This window comes from Pholcus phalangioides, unplaced genomic scaffold (genome assembly GCF_987345545.1).
Source record: "Pholcus phalangioides strain wild (caught in Gottingen) unplaced genomic scaffold, Ppha-v1.0 ptg000008l_1, whole genome shotgun sequence".
NCBI classification, from domain to species: Eukaryota; Metazoa; Arthropoda; class Arachnida; order Araneae; family Pholcidae; genus Pholcus; species Pholcus phalangioides.
Window position 1 is genome coordinate 42033756 of NW_028301601.1, and position 16068 is coordinate 42049823.

At 38.3% G+C, this 16068-nt stretch overlaps 1 protein-coding gene across 3 annotated transcripts in view; it reads right to left on the reverse strand.

Moving 5' to 3' along the window:
* LOC149084301 (BOS complex subunit NOMO3) overlaps positions 1-16068 on the reverse strand; it is a 160325-nt gene that overhangs the window by 43392 nt on the left and 100865 nt on the right. For 2 of the 3 annotated variants that reach the window (XM_089234667.1, XM_089234666.1), the window contains exon 5: positions 4850-5105. In XM_089234667.1, the coding sequence (XP_089090793.1) occupies positions 4850-5105 (256 nt within the window). Of the gene's footprint in view, positions 1-3565; positions 3792-4849; positions 5106-16068 lie in introns of those variants that run through there. The other variant, XM_089234668.1, reaches the window with a different exon arrangement.

A 16068-nucleotide genomic window follows, 5' to 3' on the forward strand; every position in this document is an offset into this window, starting at 1 on the left:
ACATTTGCAAAAGTTAGAATCAAGCCACAGTACAAATGATCACAGAGAACTTTCTCGAGATGCAGGACCAATGACCTCTGGAGGACATTAGTGAAACAAAAAAATTTATGAACTACCCCAATGAACCAAACTCAAAATTGACGTTTCTTACATTGAATATCCAAAGTATAAGAGCAAATTTTGACAGTCTGGTGGTATTTCTTAGAACTTTAAATGAATTAATAGATATCATATGCCTGAGTGAAATATGGATTGAAAGTGAAGAATTATTTAATTACTATATTGACAATCTTGAAGGAATAATAGATTACTATTGCTATATAAACAGTAGAACATACAATAGAGCCGGGGGAGTAATAATATATATACACTCATGTCCGTAAATTAAGGATAATGCCAGCTCCGGCAAATAAAGGTTCAGAAACAAAACAAACGTTACTTATTCATAAAGCCTATTTATTAAACAAAAAATAAAGAACAAAAACGATGGTGTATGTATGATACCATTCATAAAAACTACGATTTTTGCTCCCTGGAGCAATTGTAAAAAATATCTCCTTTTTTACATGTTGTTCCAGAATGATGTCCCGATAAATTTGGACTTTCATGGTTCCGGTTTGAACATGCAGATCTGTTCTGGAACCCAATATAATTCCACCCCAAACGAGCAATGCTGCACCACCGTAACGGTGTCGTTCAATGATGTTGTCTTGGTGGTAACGGGTACCTGGCGTTCTCCATATGAAAGTCCGACGTGAATCAGACTGCAAGCTAAACCTGGACTCGTCGGAAAACATCACACAAGCCCACTGTGACGATGTCCACATTGCATGTTCTCTACTCCAGGCTAATCGCTTCCGACAGTCAGTTGCTGTGAGCGGAACACATCTGACAGGCCTGCGAGCATATAGACCAATAACTCCCAAACGTCTGTACATGGTTTGCCTTGAAACTGTGGTACCTGTGGCTGCAGATAGCCGACGAGACAGGTCGCATGCTGTGCTCCGTCTGCTTCTTTTGGCAGTTACTGCCAAATACCGGTCTTCATTCGGCGTTGTAACTCGGGGGCGACCTGTACTGTAACTTCTACTGACATTTCCATTATCTTGGAATCATTAAAAGCCTAGAGATGACACTTTGGGCAATTCCAAGTTCCTCGGATACTTCCATCTGAGTAGGCCCACATTCCGGGCAGCCGATAATTCTACCAGGTAAAAAATTATCCACATGCGTCCTCTGTGTCATAACTATTCACTTAAGGGACTGAGCGCCTTACAGAACTCTTGTGAACAATTTTACTTCTTTGCCACCATTCCTTATATACCCCCCTCTTACACTCTTGTCATTGTGACGTACTATCGGCATCATCTGGTGGCTTCCTGAAATTTGCATATCATTCTTGCGGATGTGTGTGATAATTCTACAGGTGAAATTTCTACTTTAGATTTTGATTTCCGTGTGATTCTGAATTATCCTTAATTTATGGACATGAGTGTAAATAAAAATACCAAATCAATACAAAAGAAAAATGTTAAATTTTTAACTGCTGAAGAATTATGTATATACCTCCCTGATTATGACATTGATTTATTACTCTTATACCGTTCACACTCTTTTTCCATCTCACAATTTAATGATGAATTAAAACAAAATTTACAGAAATTGGAGCAAAATACTTTAATAGTGGGTGATATTAATATAAATTTACATGGAGATGATAACGAAACTTCTCAATATCTTAACATAATGGCAATAAATGGACTGGCCCCCCTTCACAAAAATATAACAAGAGAAACAAATAATAATAAAACATGCTTAGACCATGTATTCTATAGATCAAAAATAAATTCAATAGAAAAATTCACAGTGTATAAAACTCAGATAACAGATCGCTGTCCAGTATTAGGATACATAAACTTTATACAAAAGAAAATAGAAGAAAATGAAAAAAACAAACATATAAAAATAATAAATTATGATAAATTTGAAAAATTCATTGAAAATATAAATTTTGTTAGTGTCGTAGAAGAAATATGTATGCAAAATAAATACAAACGATTCGTGGATATCATACAATCAAACTCTAATCTATGGACGAAACAAGTCAAGATGAAACCCAAAAAAAGTAAAAAAAAACTGGATCACAAAAGAAATAATAAATAAAATAAATCATAAAGAAAAAAAAATACAAAAAGTACCCAAATATTATGTCATACGAGCAAGAGTACAAAGAATACAATAAGGAACTGAAAAAGTATATTAGAAAAATAAAACAGGAATATATCAGAGATACTTTTACGAAATGCGAGAATAACAAAAAAATGCAATGGAAATGTATAAATCAGAATATACTTAATAAAAGTGCAAAGCAAAATATACTCCCTATCTGTGATAACCATAACGTTTTAGCGAAGAAATTTAACAAAGACTTCGTTACAAGAAACTTGGAAGAAATAGAATTAAACACAGTCTGTAATTATGAAGATGACCAAACAATGACTAATTCTAACAATTCTATGTACTTCTTTGAAATTAACGATTATGACATTGATAAGATTATGTCAGAATTGAAGACTAACAAAGCAAGTGGATATGACCAAATAACCCCTAAGATGATGAAAATAATTGCAGATTATCACGTGGATGTAATAAAAAACCTAATTAACTCATCTATAACGGAAGGAGTATTTTATAGTGATTTAAAGTATGGCATAGTACACCCCATTTATAAATCAGGAGAGACAAATAACTTACTAAACTATAGACCCATATCAATTCTTCCAATATTTTCAAAAGTAATAGAAAAGTGCATAAAAAAACAGCTCGTAGATTTTCTTAATTATCAGCATTATTTAGCTCCTAACCAATATGGGTTTCAGAAAAGTAAGAATACAGAAATGGCCATCTTAGAGCTGTGCAATTATTTAAATACTGGGTTCAACTGCAATAAATTTTCTATAACGATATTTCTGGATTTAAAAAGAGCCTTTGACTATGTAGATTTAGAGATACTCACAGGAAAATTGTCATTGGCTGGTATGCGTGGAAACATATTGAGCTGGTTTAAATTGAGTACATTCATAGAAGTAAAAAAAAGTGTCCCCCAGGGATCTGTGCTTGGCCCGATATTGTTTCTCATTTACATAAATGATATATTCAAACTCAACATAAATGGTAAATTAATCTCATTCGCAGACGATACAGTACTGTATGTTGAAGACACTGAAATTACAAATTTAATAAAAAAAGTTGAAGAGGACCTATTCAAAATCAGTAACAGGCTCAAGAAAAATAAACTAAAGCTAAACATACAGAAAACTAAATACATATGCTTAAAAACAAGAAACATAAATAGTTTGGAAAATTTAAGTATAAAAATTTATGATCATTGTCCGTGTCAACATATATTACAATGTAACTGTCAAGAAATTGAAAGAGTACATGAATACAAATACCTAGGAATAATACAAGATGATTTGAAATGGAAATCACAGTGTGAAAAATTAATAAAAAAATTAAGAATATATGCACCAATTCTTTATAGACTAAGAGACACAATAGACAATAACTTTCTAAAAGATTTATTTTATGCTTGGATATATTCAATAGTGACATATGGAATCACTGCTTGGGGTGAGATACGAATGGTGCGTATGATGCTACGCATCACAGTCCTCTTTTTGGTAACCAACGCATTACAGTCCTCTTTTTGGTAACCAACGAAAATCAAAAAGACAGCACACTCTGGCTACGCAGCAGATGCGGACAGATGTCAAACAGATATACAAAAACTAGATAATATATATAACAAGATAAGATCCCAAATAACAAGCACCACAATAAACACCAACAAAACAGAATGCCATAAGCTAACTATAAGACAAAACTATGTTTATAGACTAATAAAATTTTCATTCTTAAACAATAATTGGTTAGAAATGAAACAAAATAGAATGTCATCTAGATTAAATAACATATATAAAGTGCCAAAAACAAATAAAACGTTATTTCAAAAGAGTTATAGATACACCGCTCCAAAAAAATTGAATCTATACCATACAATCAATCATACAAATAATTACATAAGATCTAATAACAAAATATTAATGTTTTCTATGAATACCAGTCTAGAATCTATATTACAACAATAATACAACCACATGATACAATCCATCTGTATGTAAAATTTCTTTATCATAGTTCATAGAAACTATGGACAATCCGTAGCAGCTGGCATCTCTTACAGTGTAATCTAGCCATAAGTAAACAACCGGTACAGTTCAATGCTGAGGACGAATATTTTCGGTGCGACAAACACATGCATACCCACTTCGTGTGGTCCAATAATCCAAACTTAACTTCTTGTTTATTTCAAACGATGACACCCAAAAAAAATGTTTTATGAAATTCTGCATTTGCACCTTTTTGTAGATTTTTGTGTACCATCATTTAAAAATGTTTTTAAAAAGATAGAGTTATTCTATCAAAAAATAAGCCTTAGCGTGATTTTTCAGGACACTCCTAATATAAACCTTATCCAAAAAATAAGCCCTAATGTATTTTTTGAAGCAAAAATTAATATAAGGCCGGGTCTTATTTTCGGGAAAACACTAATATCTGAGCTAAAATCTTAGACATATGATCTTGGTATTAAAATTTTGTGAAAGTAATAAGCATTGTATATGGTATTTTGATAGTGACATGACATGAAGATGTGTTTACCAAAGTATTTTATTTATTTTTAGTAATTATTTAGAAAACCACAGGAAATTAAATCTCATATAACCTCATTGTGATGAAATCATGAAATAAATAACTAAAGAAAATGAAAATTGTGAAAGAATTTTACCTTAACCAATATTTCATCAGGTGTAGCTTGCATAATATGCTGATTTACATCACTCTCATTTTTCAGGTGCACACTGTATTGACACTTGGGAAGTAATCCACGGATTCTAAAGACTCCTCCCTGTTCGCTAACAGATTCTTCTTGCTGCTGATGACATTTTTCACCAATACCTATAGCTTCTATGATAATTCCAACTTCTGATTCTCCAGTAATAGAACTGATAGTGCCAAAAACACTATAAGCAACACGCTTACCCCTAAAAGAAAAATTAGATCATGTATTACAGAAGAAACTACAAAAAAACTACAAAGTACACTACAAACATACTGAATATATATATATAGTAGACCCTCGATAGTCTGGTCATGTGCTAATCCAGCCTGTCCAGTAATCCGAATTTCCACGTGGGTTTTTCTTTGAGTACAGAAGAGGGAAAACTTACTGCATCAGAGATATCCCAGATGTGCTATAGCATGTCAAATACCCAGAATTTTCCTGAGAGAAAAAGGCTTTTGTTTGTATGAATAAAACACATAACAAAAACAACACAATACATAAACTACACACAAACTGAATACAAAGGTATGATCTCCCAAGGGACCTATATCCATCCAGGGCAGATTCTTACTTACATCCGGAAATTTTTGCTGCTACTCTTCCAGTTATCACTGGAGTATGCAAGAAGTGAGGAGGAAGCCTTAAGGCAAGATTAAAATGCTTTTAATGTGAAAATTGAGAAAACCCTTATTAATTTTTTATTGAATATTTTAATTTCTAAAATTTCAAATCTATAGCAATAGTGTATCATTGTCCTTACAGATCATTCGTTTTCAATGAAGAACGACTAAAATATTACACAGTAACTGAACTACTATTATAGTACTATTGTCATGACCCCGACAAGGCTGCAGCTCTGCAGTTTCTCATCATTTCTTGTTTTCTCACATTATATATTCACTATAAAGGGCGGTCCCCCTAGAAAATTCTGGTCCGGGAACGAACCAAAGATTCCATCCATTAGGAGAAGAGGTCTTTGACCTTTTTTTCTAGCCATGAGCACTACCTGTACACATCATCAAAAGAAGAGCACAGTTATGGCAAGTTTGACATACAAATGTATGAAAAATCGGAATTGATTTTAATCCTAAAACACAAAAATGTATACATTAAATTTCAAATCCACACAATGCCGATTTGGAGGATAGATGCATAGCCGCAACTGGGTGGAGGGGGGTAGAGCAGGCGGGTCTAGTCGTGACCTACATGAGTGGCAAGGCCAACTCATTCCCCATCAACATACCTCTGATGTCACCAACCTTGGGGCTAACAGGATCGGAAAGACCCCTAGTCAAAGCTGTATTAAGAAGAAACAGGTTCTTCTGCCATAATGTTAAGGAAACTTCATTACTCCGTACATTTTCCTTCTAGTTCTACGACTCAAAGCATGTTGACAAACATTTTTTTTCAAGAATTTCCAGTTTAAACATCAAATTAATAGTTGTTATATATGTTGTGAAATATTTGCGACCAACTTGTTCAGTAGTAAATTGTAGGGGAAACTACAAAAACGCCCCAAAGTAAAGGTGTTCGGTTTTCCGAAAGGAGAGCAACTAAAAGTCAAGTGGTTGAATGCTATAAAGAGGAAAGACTTTACTCCAAAAAAAAACTGCAAGGTGAGTTATGTGTATATTTTCTTCTTCATGTGAACAAAATTATTACACACGTTTTTTTTTCTTTTAAATTGTTTATGTATTTTATATTCTATCTCTATATTCTGATGTCCTAGTCGTTAGGGAGGATCTTTCTGGGACTGGTATATAGTAAATTCATAGTGTAAAAAAATTTACATAGGCCTATATAACACTGGCAATAGTAAAATATAATTATAATTTTGTATGCATTTACTTAATGTTATGATTATATTAGTTGACATAGGCATAAGCAGAATTTTCTGGGGGGGGGGGGGTGGTTCTAATTTTTTTTTTCTCAGAGGGGTTTTTCCCTACAACATAACACTATAATCTCTGCCCCCTTTGCGTATGCCAATGTTAGTTGATAATTATTGTTGTTTTAATAATTTACAATATATTTTCATTTTAAAAGTAGGTATGTGAGAAACATTTCAAAGAGGACGATATAATCAGTGAAGTGACAGAATATGATCCTAAATCAGGAAAGGAAATCACAGTAAAGCTTCAAGTGTCATGACCAAGAGCAGGAGCAATTCCCACAGTTTTTCCAGATTGTCCAAGCTATATGTCTTCCTACACACACAGTAGAGAAGCAAGAGTTTCAAAATTTCAATAAAGCTATAGAAGACTGCAGAAAAAAAAGAAAGGTTTGGGAAAGAACAATTTTTGAACACTTTAGATTAGGGGTCTTCAACGTTTTATGCTTGAGGGCCACATAAAGTATTTGTTGCATTCTGCGGGCCACTCATTAACGGTGTAGGGGGGTGTGCCCCCCGCCTCTCTGATACGGTGATCAAAGACGATCACAAACTAAATATATTTCAAAATATTTTAAAAAATTGTAACATTCAATTCAATTAATTTTAACAAATATTAATTTTGAATGATTTAAAAAACATTTCAAATTATAGTGTCAAAAAATGCCTTTTTTGCTATATTCATACATTTGTGTTACTTGAAAATGCTTTTGGTAGTTGGTAAATTTAAATTTTTCTCAGAGATTTCTTGTGCCTCCAATCAATCTCAGCGTATCTCCCCCCCCCCTTCAAAGGTTGATTCTACTTACGCTCAGATACGACAAATTGAAATGTGACGCGTACTACATATTGTATGATTCCATTATGTAGCATTTTCGTTTTAAAAAATTAAATTGAATTGGGGTAAGACCAATTATTTTTAGGTATTTTTTATATTTTATGAAACAGAATGAAAATGGATAATTTTTGTTTATACATGTATATGTTGAATTAATTACGTACCAAATAAAAAATGTCTTTGGTTACTTACATAATGAATGCGAGTGGATGTAATACCTAAATTAATGAGAAACTTGACATTGTTTTTGCTTGACTAAAGCTTCAATGTTAGGTAAAATTTGTGTTCTTGCTATTCGTAAAGTATCCTCTAAATGCCGATCAGTGAGACCTGTTCTAGATTTTATATTCTTCATTCGACTAAACAACTGTTCACATATGTAAGTGCTGCCAAATATAGAAGACATGAACAATGCATGTTTGTGTATTCCTGGATACTTTTCTTCGGACACATACTTAGAATAAAATCAATTAATGAAGGAATTTCAAAAAACTTGCATTTAACTGCAGAGTCACATTGCAAATCTGCAAATTCTAATTGTAGCTCTAGTGGAACACTTTCGATATCGGCTGAGAATGGTGAGGAAAACATTTTCATAGAAATTTTGTTCTCGCGGAAGTCAGAAAATCTGCTTCTGAATTCCATTCTCAGATTTGAAATGCACTGTACATAATCGTCCGGTTTCCAAATTGTAGATCTATTTACCAACTCCAACAATTTAGGAAAATGCAGACGTGCCAACTTTTGAAATCCAGAAATCCGGAGATTCTCCTGAGGGGGACCCCCGCCCCCCTCGGCACTCACAGACTCGATCAAAAAAAAAAAATTTATCAATTAAGAAAAAGTTACATCCCCCCCCCCCAAGGCAGGTTCTGCATTGCCCCTGAGCAGAATATAATTTCATGTCAGTCTTTCCGTGCAGAATAGAGAAATCCCATCTACATACCGTTCATAAAACAAAAGTGTTTCCTTTCGTGGATGCTATCAGTGATTCTATCTTGGGTATATGAACTCTTATAAGCTTTATATTTTAGCTTTATTATAGCTAAAAGTTTTATATTTTCTTTCTGAACATGTTTAATCGGAAGAAACAATTTAAAAAAACTCAAATTACAACGCTGTCGACGAAAAAACGTGTTTACCGCACGGCTGTTAATGGAATAGAATAACGATTATACAGGAATTTCGGCAACCAAGGTCACGGCCCTGATAAATGATTGCCGAAAACGAAGTCGCGTCTTTGCCAGTTGCTTAAATGCGGTCACAGAGACTTTTTTTAAGGCTCCTGGGTGTTTTCCCTAACGATGACGGTAATCATTGACGCCACGGCAGCGTGAAAGCTCGCGTAAAATCTAATTTTCTGAAAAAATTCGGAGAAATATTAACAAATCCGGAGAGCAGGAGGAAGGATGAAAAATCCAGAGTCTCCCGCCTAAATCGGGAGAGTTGGCAGGTCTGAAAATGTATGCAGTTTTTGTTTTGCAATTGACATTCCCAAAGGACTAATTTAGTTTCGAACACTTTCACATTGTCATAAAAATTATGGACAAGTAGATCTTTTCCCAATAAGTGGTAGTTTAGATCATTCAGATGACCAGTGATATCGACAAGAAATGCAAAATCTCTCCCCCACTTTTTATCTTGAAACTCCCCAATAAGTTTTCCTTTGCATTTCATGAATTCATCAACTTCCCCCTTCAAGGAAAACAGGCACTGAAGCATCATTCCCCGGCTCAACCAGCGTACTTCTGCATAATAAATAACGTCGCCATGCTCAGCTTCCAAATCCTCCAAGAATTTTTGAAACTGTCTATGGTTAAGTCCTTTGGATCGAATGAAGTTAAATGCTTTCACTACAACAGACATTACATGCTCAAAGTTGGAGAAAAACTTTTTGCACAAGTTTTCCTGGTGTATGATGCTGTAAGGCATATTGACGACTCCAAGAGAATCAGAAGTAGGATTACATTAAAGCGTATTTAATAATTTACAACGTGAGGATCGTTTTCGCGACCCGAGATAACATCGTGTCTCCGTCTCTGGCGTGCGTAGACAACTCATTAAAAAATAACATGCCATCGTGGAGTTGTACACTTCGTACAAGAAGGAAAAATTTATACTGAGTATGGAAGTACACTATGGTATGGCGATGCCATCTGGTGAGTGAAATATGAACTGAGGGCGCCGGCACACCACAGGTACTCCCCCCCCAATGTGTACTGGAGGTACAGAGAAATTAGGTTGATTACAATGTTTAGACTCAATCACAATATTTAAAATTAAATCTAACAGTTCGTCCTGAACGAGTCGTGACACCAGATTTTTTTTCATCGCAGTCCTTTTTGTTCTTCACAGTCATGTTCGGAAGATTTGATGCCGTTAGAGTTGATGGTTGGTTTTGCTCGGAGTTGGTTTCTGCAATGTCCAAGAAACATGGTTTAACTCTGTCCAGACTGACAGTTGATCTCTTGCCATTTACATCCAGAGTGATTAGTTTGTCAGTCCGAGACACAACTGGATACGGGCCATCATAAGGTGGAGTTAGTGGAGGTTTAACGCAGTCAACTCTGAGGAAGACATGCGTGCAGGTTGACAGTGCTGGATGTTTGAAACATGTAGTAGAACCTGTAGAGTGAGTTGAAGTTGGTACTGGCTGCAACTTGGCCATAGTGTGGCGCAGTTGTTCAACAAAGCTGCTGGGATCTTCAGCTTGGCACGGTGTCGACGAGCACAACAGTTGACCTGGTAGCCTAAGGGTGGTGCCATACACTAGTTCAGCACAAGTACTGCGAAGATCGGTTTTGTAGGCAGAGCGGAGACCTAGTAACACGATTGGTAGTGTTTCAGTCCAACGCTTGTTGGAGTGGCACATTAAAGACTGTTTTAGTGAACGGTGAAACCGTTCCACTAAGCCGTTGGATGCTGGATGGTATGGAGTTGTTCTAATGCGCCGGGCACCAAGGAGAGCTGTAAGTGCCCTGAAGAGGTTGGACTCGAACTGTCTGCCCTGGTCTGTGGTAATATTAGACGGGATGCCGAATCTTGAGACCCATCCTGAGACAAATGTTCGAGCAACTGTGTCAGCAGATATATCTTGAATAGGGTATGCTTCTGGCCATCTGGTATATCTGTCGACACACGTTAAGAGATATCTGTAACCGTCTGATGGTGGAAGTGGACCTACTAGGTCTATGTGCACATGATCGAATCTTGCTGAGGGCAGGTTAAACATCTGCGGTGAACTGCGAGTTTGTTTGTTCACTTTACATTTTTGGCATTGGGCACATGGCCTTGTCCATTCTGCAACATCTTTCAGCATAGAAGGCCAGATGAAACGCTCCTGGATTAGTCGTTTTGAAGCACGGATACCAGGATGAGACAGGTTGTGAAGGAATGTGAAGACTTGACGGCGCAGTTTATGTGGCACATACGGGCGAACACTTCCGGTGCTAGTGTCGCAGATAACATGAGTAGAAGGTGACAGTTCGAGTGATTTCCAGTGTAGCTGAGAGTCTGTCTTCTTCATCAGGTTTCGCAGCTCTTCATCTTCTGCCTGAGCTGTAGCAAGTTCTGTGTGGTTCGGGCATTGGAGATTAATTTCATTGATGCGGGACAGTGTGTCAGCGACTACATTGCTAGAGCCAGAAATGTGTCGGATGTCAGTACTGAACTGGCCAATGTAGTCCAGATGCCGAAGTTGGCGAGGAGAGCAGGAATTGGAATTCTTCTGAAAGGCGTATACCAGGGGACGGTGGTCTGTGAAGATTATGAAGTTGGTGCCTTCCAGGTAGTGGCGAAAATGTTGAACCGCTGAATATATACCCAGGAGCTCTCTGTCATAGGTAGAGTAGTTACATTCGGCAAGCTTCAGTTTGCGAGAAAAGAAGGCCAAGGGCTGTAAACCAGAATTTGTGTGTGACTGAAGAACAGCGCCTATAGCAACGTTAGATGCGTCGACTGTAACTGATAGCTTATGATCGGGAGAGTGATATGTTAGTGCAGCAGCATTGGCCAAATCTGATTTAGACTTCTCGAATGCTGCGACAGCAGAGTCTGTCCAAGGAATAGGTCGTTTGTCGTTCTTCTTGGAATCTTTGAGGAATTCATGTAGTGGTGCTTGAGTGTGTGCAGCTTGTGAGAGAAAACGTCTGTAGAAGTTGAGCATTGCCAGGAAACGTCGGAGTTCGTTGATTGTCTTTGGTTTTGGGAACTCTCTAATAACCTGAACCTTCTCTGGAAGGGGTTTCACTCCGGTCGAAGTAATAAGGCATCCTAGGAACTTCACTTCACTTCTTCCGAGTACACATTTTGATGGGTTGAGTTGAAGACCATGGTGTTTCAATCGAGAGAAGACTTGGTGTAGATGTTGAACGTGTTCTTCTTCACTGGTTGATGCTATCAGGAGATCGTCAAAGTATGGGACGCAGAAGTCGAGTCCAAAAAGGATTTGGTGCATGAATCGTTGGAAGCTTTGGCCAGCATTGCGGAGGCCAAACGGCATGCAAGTGTATTCAAACAGCCCAAAAGGAGTAGTGACTGCTGTTTTTGGGACGTCTTCTGGATTCACTGGGATTTGATGATACGCGCGGGTGAGATCCAGAGTAGAGAAGATCGTCTTGCCATGAAATGCTTGCGTGCAGTCTTGCAGATGTGGCACTGGGTAACGGTCAGGCACAGTAATAGAATTCAAGCGACGGTAGTCTCCACATGGACGCCATTCGCCGTTAGCTTTGCGAACCATATGCAGAGGACTTGCCCAAGGCGATTTTGATGGTCGAATTATTCCAGCTGACATCAGAAATTCAAATTCTTTTCGAGCTATCTTCAACAACTCAGGCGACAGGCACCTAGGTTTGCAAAAGACAGGTTGTCCTTTAGTTTCAATGTGGTGATATATTGTCGAAAGTTCTGCTTTGTTGGATAGTTGAGATGGATTGGTTATATCCGGATACTTCGCGAGAACTTCATGGAACCGAGAATCACCCAAAAGAAGACTGATGGTGGTTGACGACAATTGAGAGCTAGGTGGTTTGCCAGAGGAAGAAAGGTTAGTGTTACCATCAATGAGACGAGAGTTCTTGGCATCAACTAATAGGTTGAAGTGTTGCAGGAAGTCGATCCCGACGATAGGTTGTTGTACGTCTGCCACGATGAATGTCCATGTAAAGGGACGGCGTAGTTTCAGGTCGAGGGTAAGTCTTTTAGTGCCAAAAGTTGGAATTTTCGTGCCGTTCGCGGCAAATAGAAGCAAGTCCGCTGGCGTTTTGGCTTGAGGTACGAAGTTCTTCGGGAGCACAGAAATATCAGCACCCGTGTCTATAAGAAATTTTGGTTTTGAAGTCTGGTCGGCCAAAACAATTCTGTCGATATAGCGATCACTATTGTGGCCGTTTAGCGATCGCTGTTTCAGTTTTCCGGCTGAGCGCGGTACTCACATGGAAGGTTACATTTCCTGGCTCTTGAACCGAAGTTCGTATGGTAAAAACACATACCGTTCTCCGGCTCTTTGTACTGTCGATTTCTTGAGCTGCTCCTTCGGCGGAAGTGGGGGCTACGGTCGTAGCTGCGAGATGCATGGACGACAGCCGTTAGCTCGCTCACTTGCTTGGTTAGTTGTGCCACTTGCCTCGCCAGTTCCGATTGTTGTGGTGGCACCTGTATAGCAGTGACCTGCGCCGGAAGGACCAGGTCACAAATTTTGTCGGCGATGCCTCCCAACGCGGCGAGGACGCTTTGGGTAGTGCTCGGCAGTCTGGCGAGCCACAGTGATTTGAGTAGAGGTTCTCCCACACTACCTCCTGATAACGCACGCATACGTGTGAGAAGTTGTGATGGGCGTTCGTCACCGAGTTCCAGTCCTTGTAGCAGGGTGCGGATTCGCGAGGTTTCGCTTTGCGAGTGCAAGTCGATAAGTCGTTTTTTCAGAGCCTCGTACTTGTTCTCTGTTGGCGGGTTAAGGATGAGATCGCTGGCCGATGCGAGAACGTCCGACTCCACAACCGAAACAACGTGATGGAATTTAGTAGTGTCCGTGGTAATGTTTGCGAGTGCGAATATCGCCTCCACTTGGCTGAACCACAGAGTTGGATTCGCTTTCCAAAACGGAGGGGGTTTTACTGCTACGCGGGCGATTTGCGCCGCTGGTGCGGGAGAATTTTGGTCGTCAGTCTGAGGCATGGTCGAGAGGGAATATATATTATATGACGAAAATAATGCTGAATAAATACGGACGGCTTCGTTTCAAACGTTTAACTTGAGTGTTATGACATGAAGAGGAAAATTAAAGCTTACGGTTTTACGGATGCACCCGGATTGATATGAAGACAACGCTGTGGCACCGTAGCGGTCTGTCGGTATGATGTCGAAACTTGTCGCGTGTAGGAACACGGAAAAGGTCACCAGTTGTAAGGCATATTGACGACTCCAAGAGAATCAGAAGTAGGATTACATTAAAGCGTATTTAATAATTTACAACGTGAGGATCGTTTTCGCGACCCGAGATAACATCGTGTCTCCGTCTCTGGCGTGCGTAGACAACTCATTAAAAAATAACATGCCATCGTGGAGTTGTACACTTCGTACAAGAAGGAAAAATTTGTACTGAGTATGGAAGTACACTATGGTATGGCGACGCCATCTGGCGAGTGAAATATGAACTGAGGGCGCCGGCACACCACAATGCAATGGAAAGCCATCATATTCGTATTCCCACATTTTTCGGCATCTGATTTTATCAATGTGATTACCCCTGTCTTCTGACCGGTCATAGAGGGAGCACCATCTGTAGTTATGGCAGATATGTTGCCTAAGTCCAACTCACATTTGGCCAATGTTTCTGCCAAACTTGAATATAAGTCGAAACTTTGTGTGATATCCTTAAGTGCAATGATACTAGCTAACTCCTCAACAATTTTGAAGTTTTTGTCAATACCACGAATGAAAATTGATGCTTGTGCGTAATCTGTTGAATCCGTCGATTCATCCATAGCTACTGAGTAAAACAAAAATTCCTCACATTTGGATTTGAGGGTCTTGAATACATCTGCTGACAGATCCTCTATGCGTCTTGCACACTGTCACACCAGACAAACTGATGTTCGAAACAGCTTGAGCCTGTGATGGGCAAAGCACATCAACTGCAGACTGAAAACATTCTTTAATGAATTCTCCATCAATGAAGAGCTTCCCACATTTCGCAATTTTTTTCTGATATTATATAACTAACACAAACACAATTTTCATTTCTTCCAAAGAATAATGATTGCTGACAGTTCAGCTTCGATTTCAGTGCTTGGTATCGTAATGTCTCTTAATATTCTTTCATTGTGGCTACGCTCTCATTGCAAATTAGACAAACTGCTTTAGCCTTGTGTTCGATGAAAAAATAAAGGGATGACCACTTTTCTTGAAAAAAATCTCACTTTTTCTTCAACTTACCTTTTTTTGCTGTCACGATTCGTCATCATTAAAGACTAAAAGGCTTCTGATCAAAGGCTTCAAAGACCAAAAATAGAAGTAAACTAACTGTACCAATATTGTACAAATCACCTTCTTCCAACCAATCAAGATGCATACATCCATCTGGTCCTTTCGCAACCATGCACCCAAGAAATACAATACCATGGAAATTCCGTTCCTTATTTCTTTTTTCTTCCACTCAAGGAGGATGGGATGTACTCGAAGCTATTTATGGTGAAAAGTGTACGGTGGCCTTAACACCGTACACTTTTACTACTTTAACACTAGCTAAATACTGTACACTGATCAGCCTGTCCTTGTTATAAGTCGATATGAAGCTGGGTGACTTTTTTTTGTCGAAATCTTCGTTTTACCCTATTTTTGAATGATATTTCGTCAATCGATCAAAATGTTTCGGCGTGTTACCAAAATATCTACGGAACACGTGCTAATAGAGCTGAAAAAAGAAATTCTCCAACAAAAAACAGAAGGAAGAGACATGATCCTAGTATCCCTGGACATTCAGGGGGCATTCGTCGCCCTAAAACATCACTACATTGTGGAAAAACTCCATGAAATGCCACTTCCAACAAAGTTATTCAAAACAACTTGCAGCATTCTTAAAGACCAGAAAGTCGCAATTGACATGCCAAGCGGATTGATAACACACAAGATGACAAGAGGCTGTCCACAGGGATCGTGCTCAGGTCCCACTATGTGGAATGCTGTATTGGATGGCCTCTTGAAATTAGAATGGCCAGATAACACCAAAATCCAAGCCTTTGCTGATGACATCGCAGTAACAGCATTAGGGATGACAATACGCTCGACAAAAGAACTGGCCATCGAAGTCCTAGAAAAGATCAGTACCTGGCTGACGAATCATGGACTGATTCTGGCAGCTGACAAGTCTAAATTTATGTGGTTTTCACCTAAAAAGGGTTCGTTCTCCATCAAATTGAGTAACAATATAAA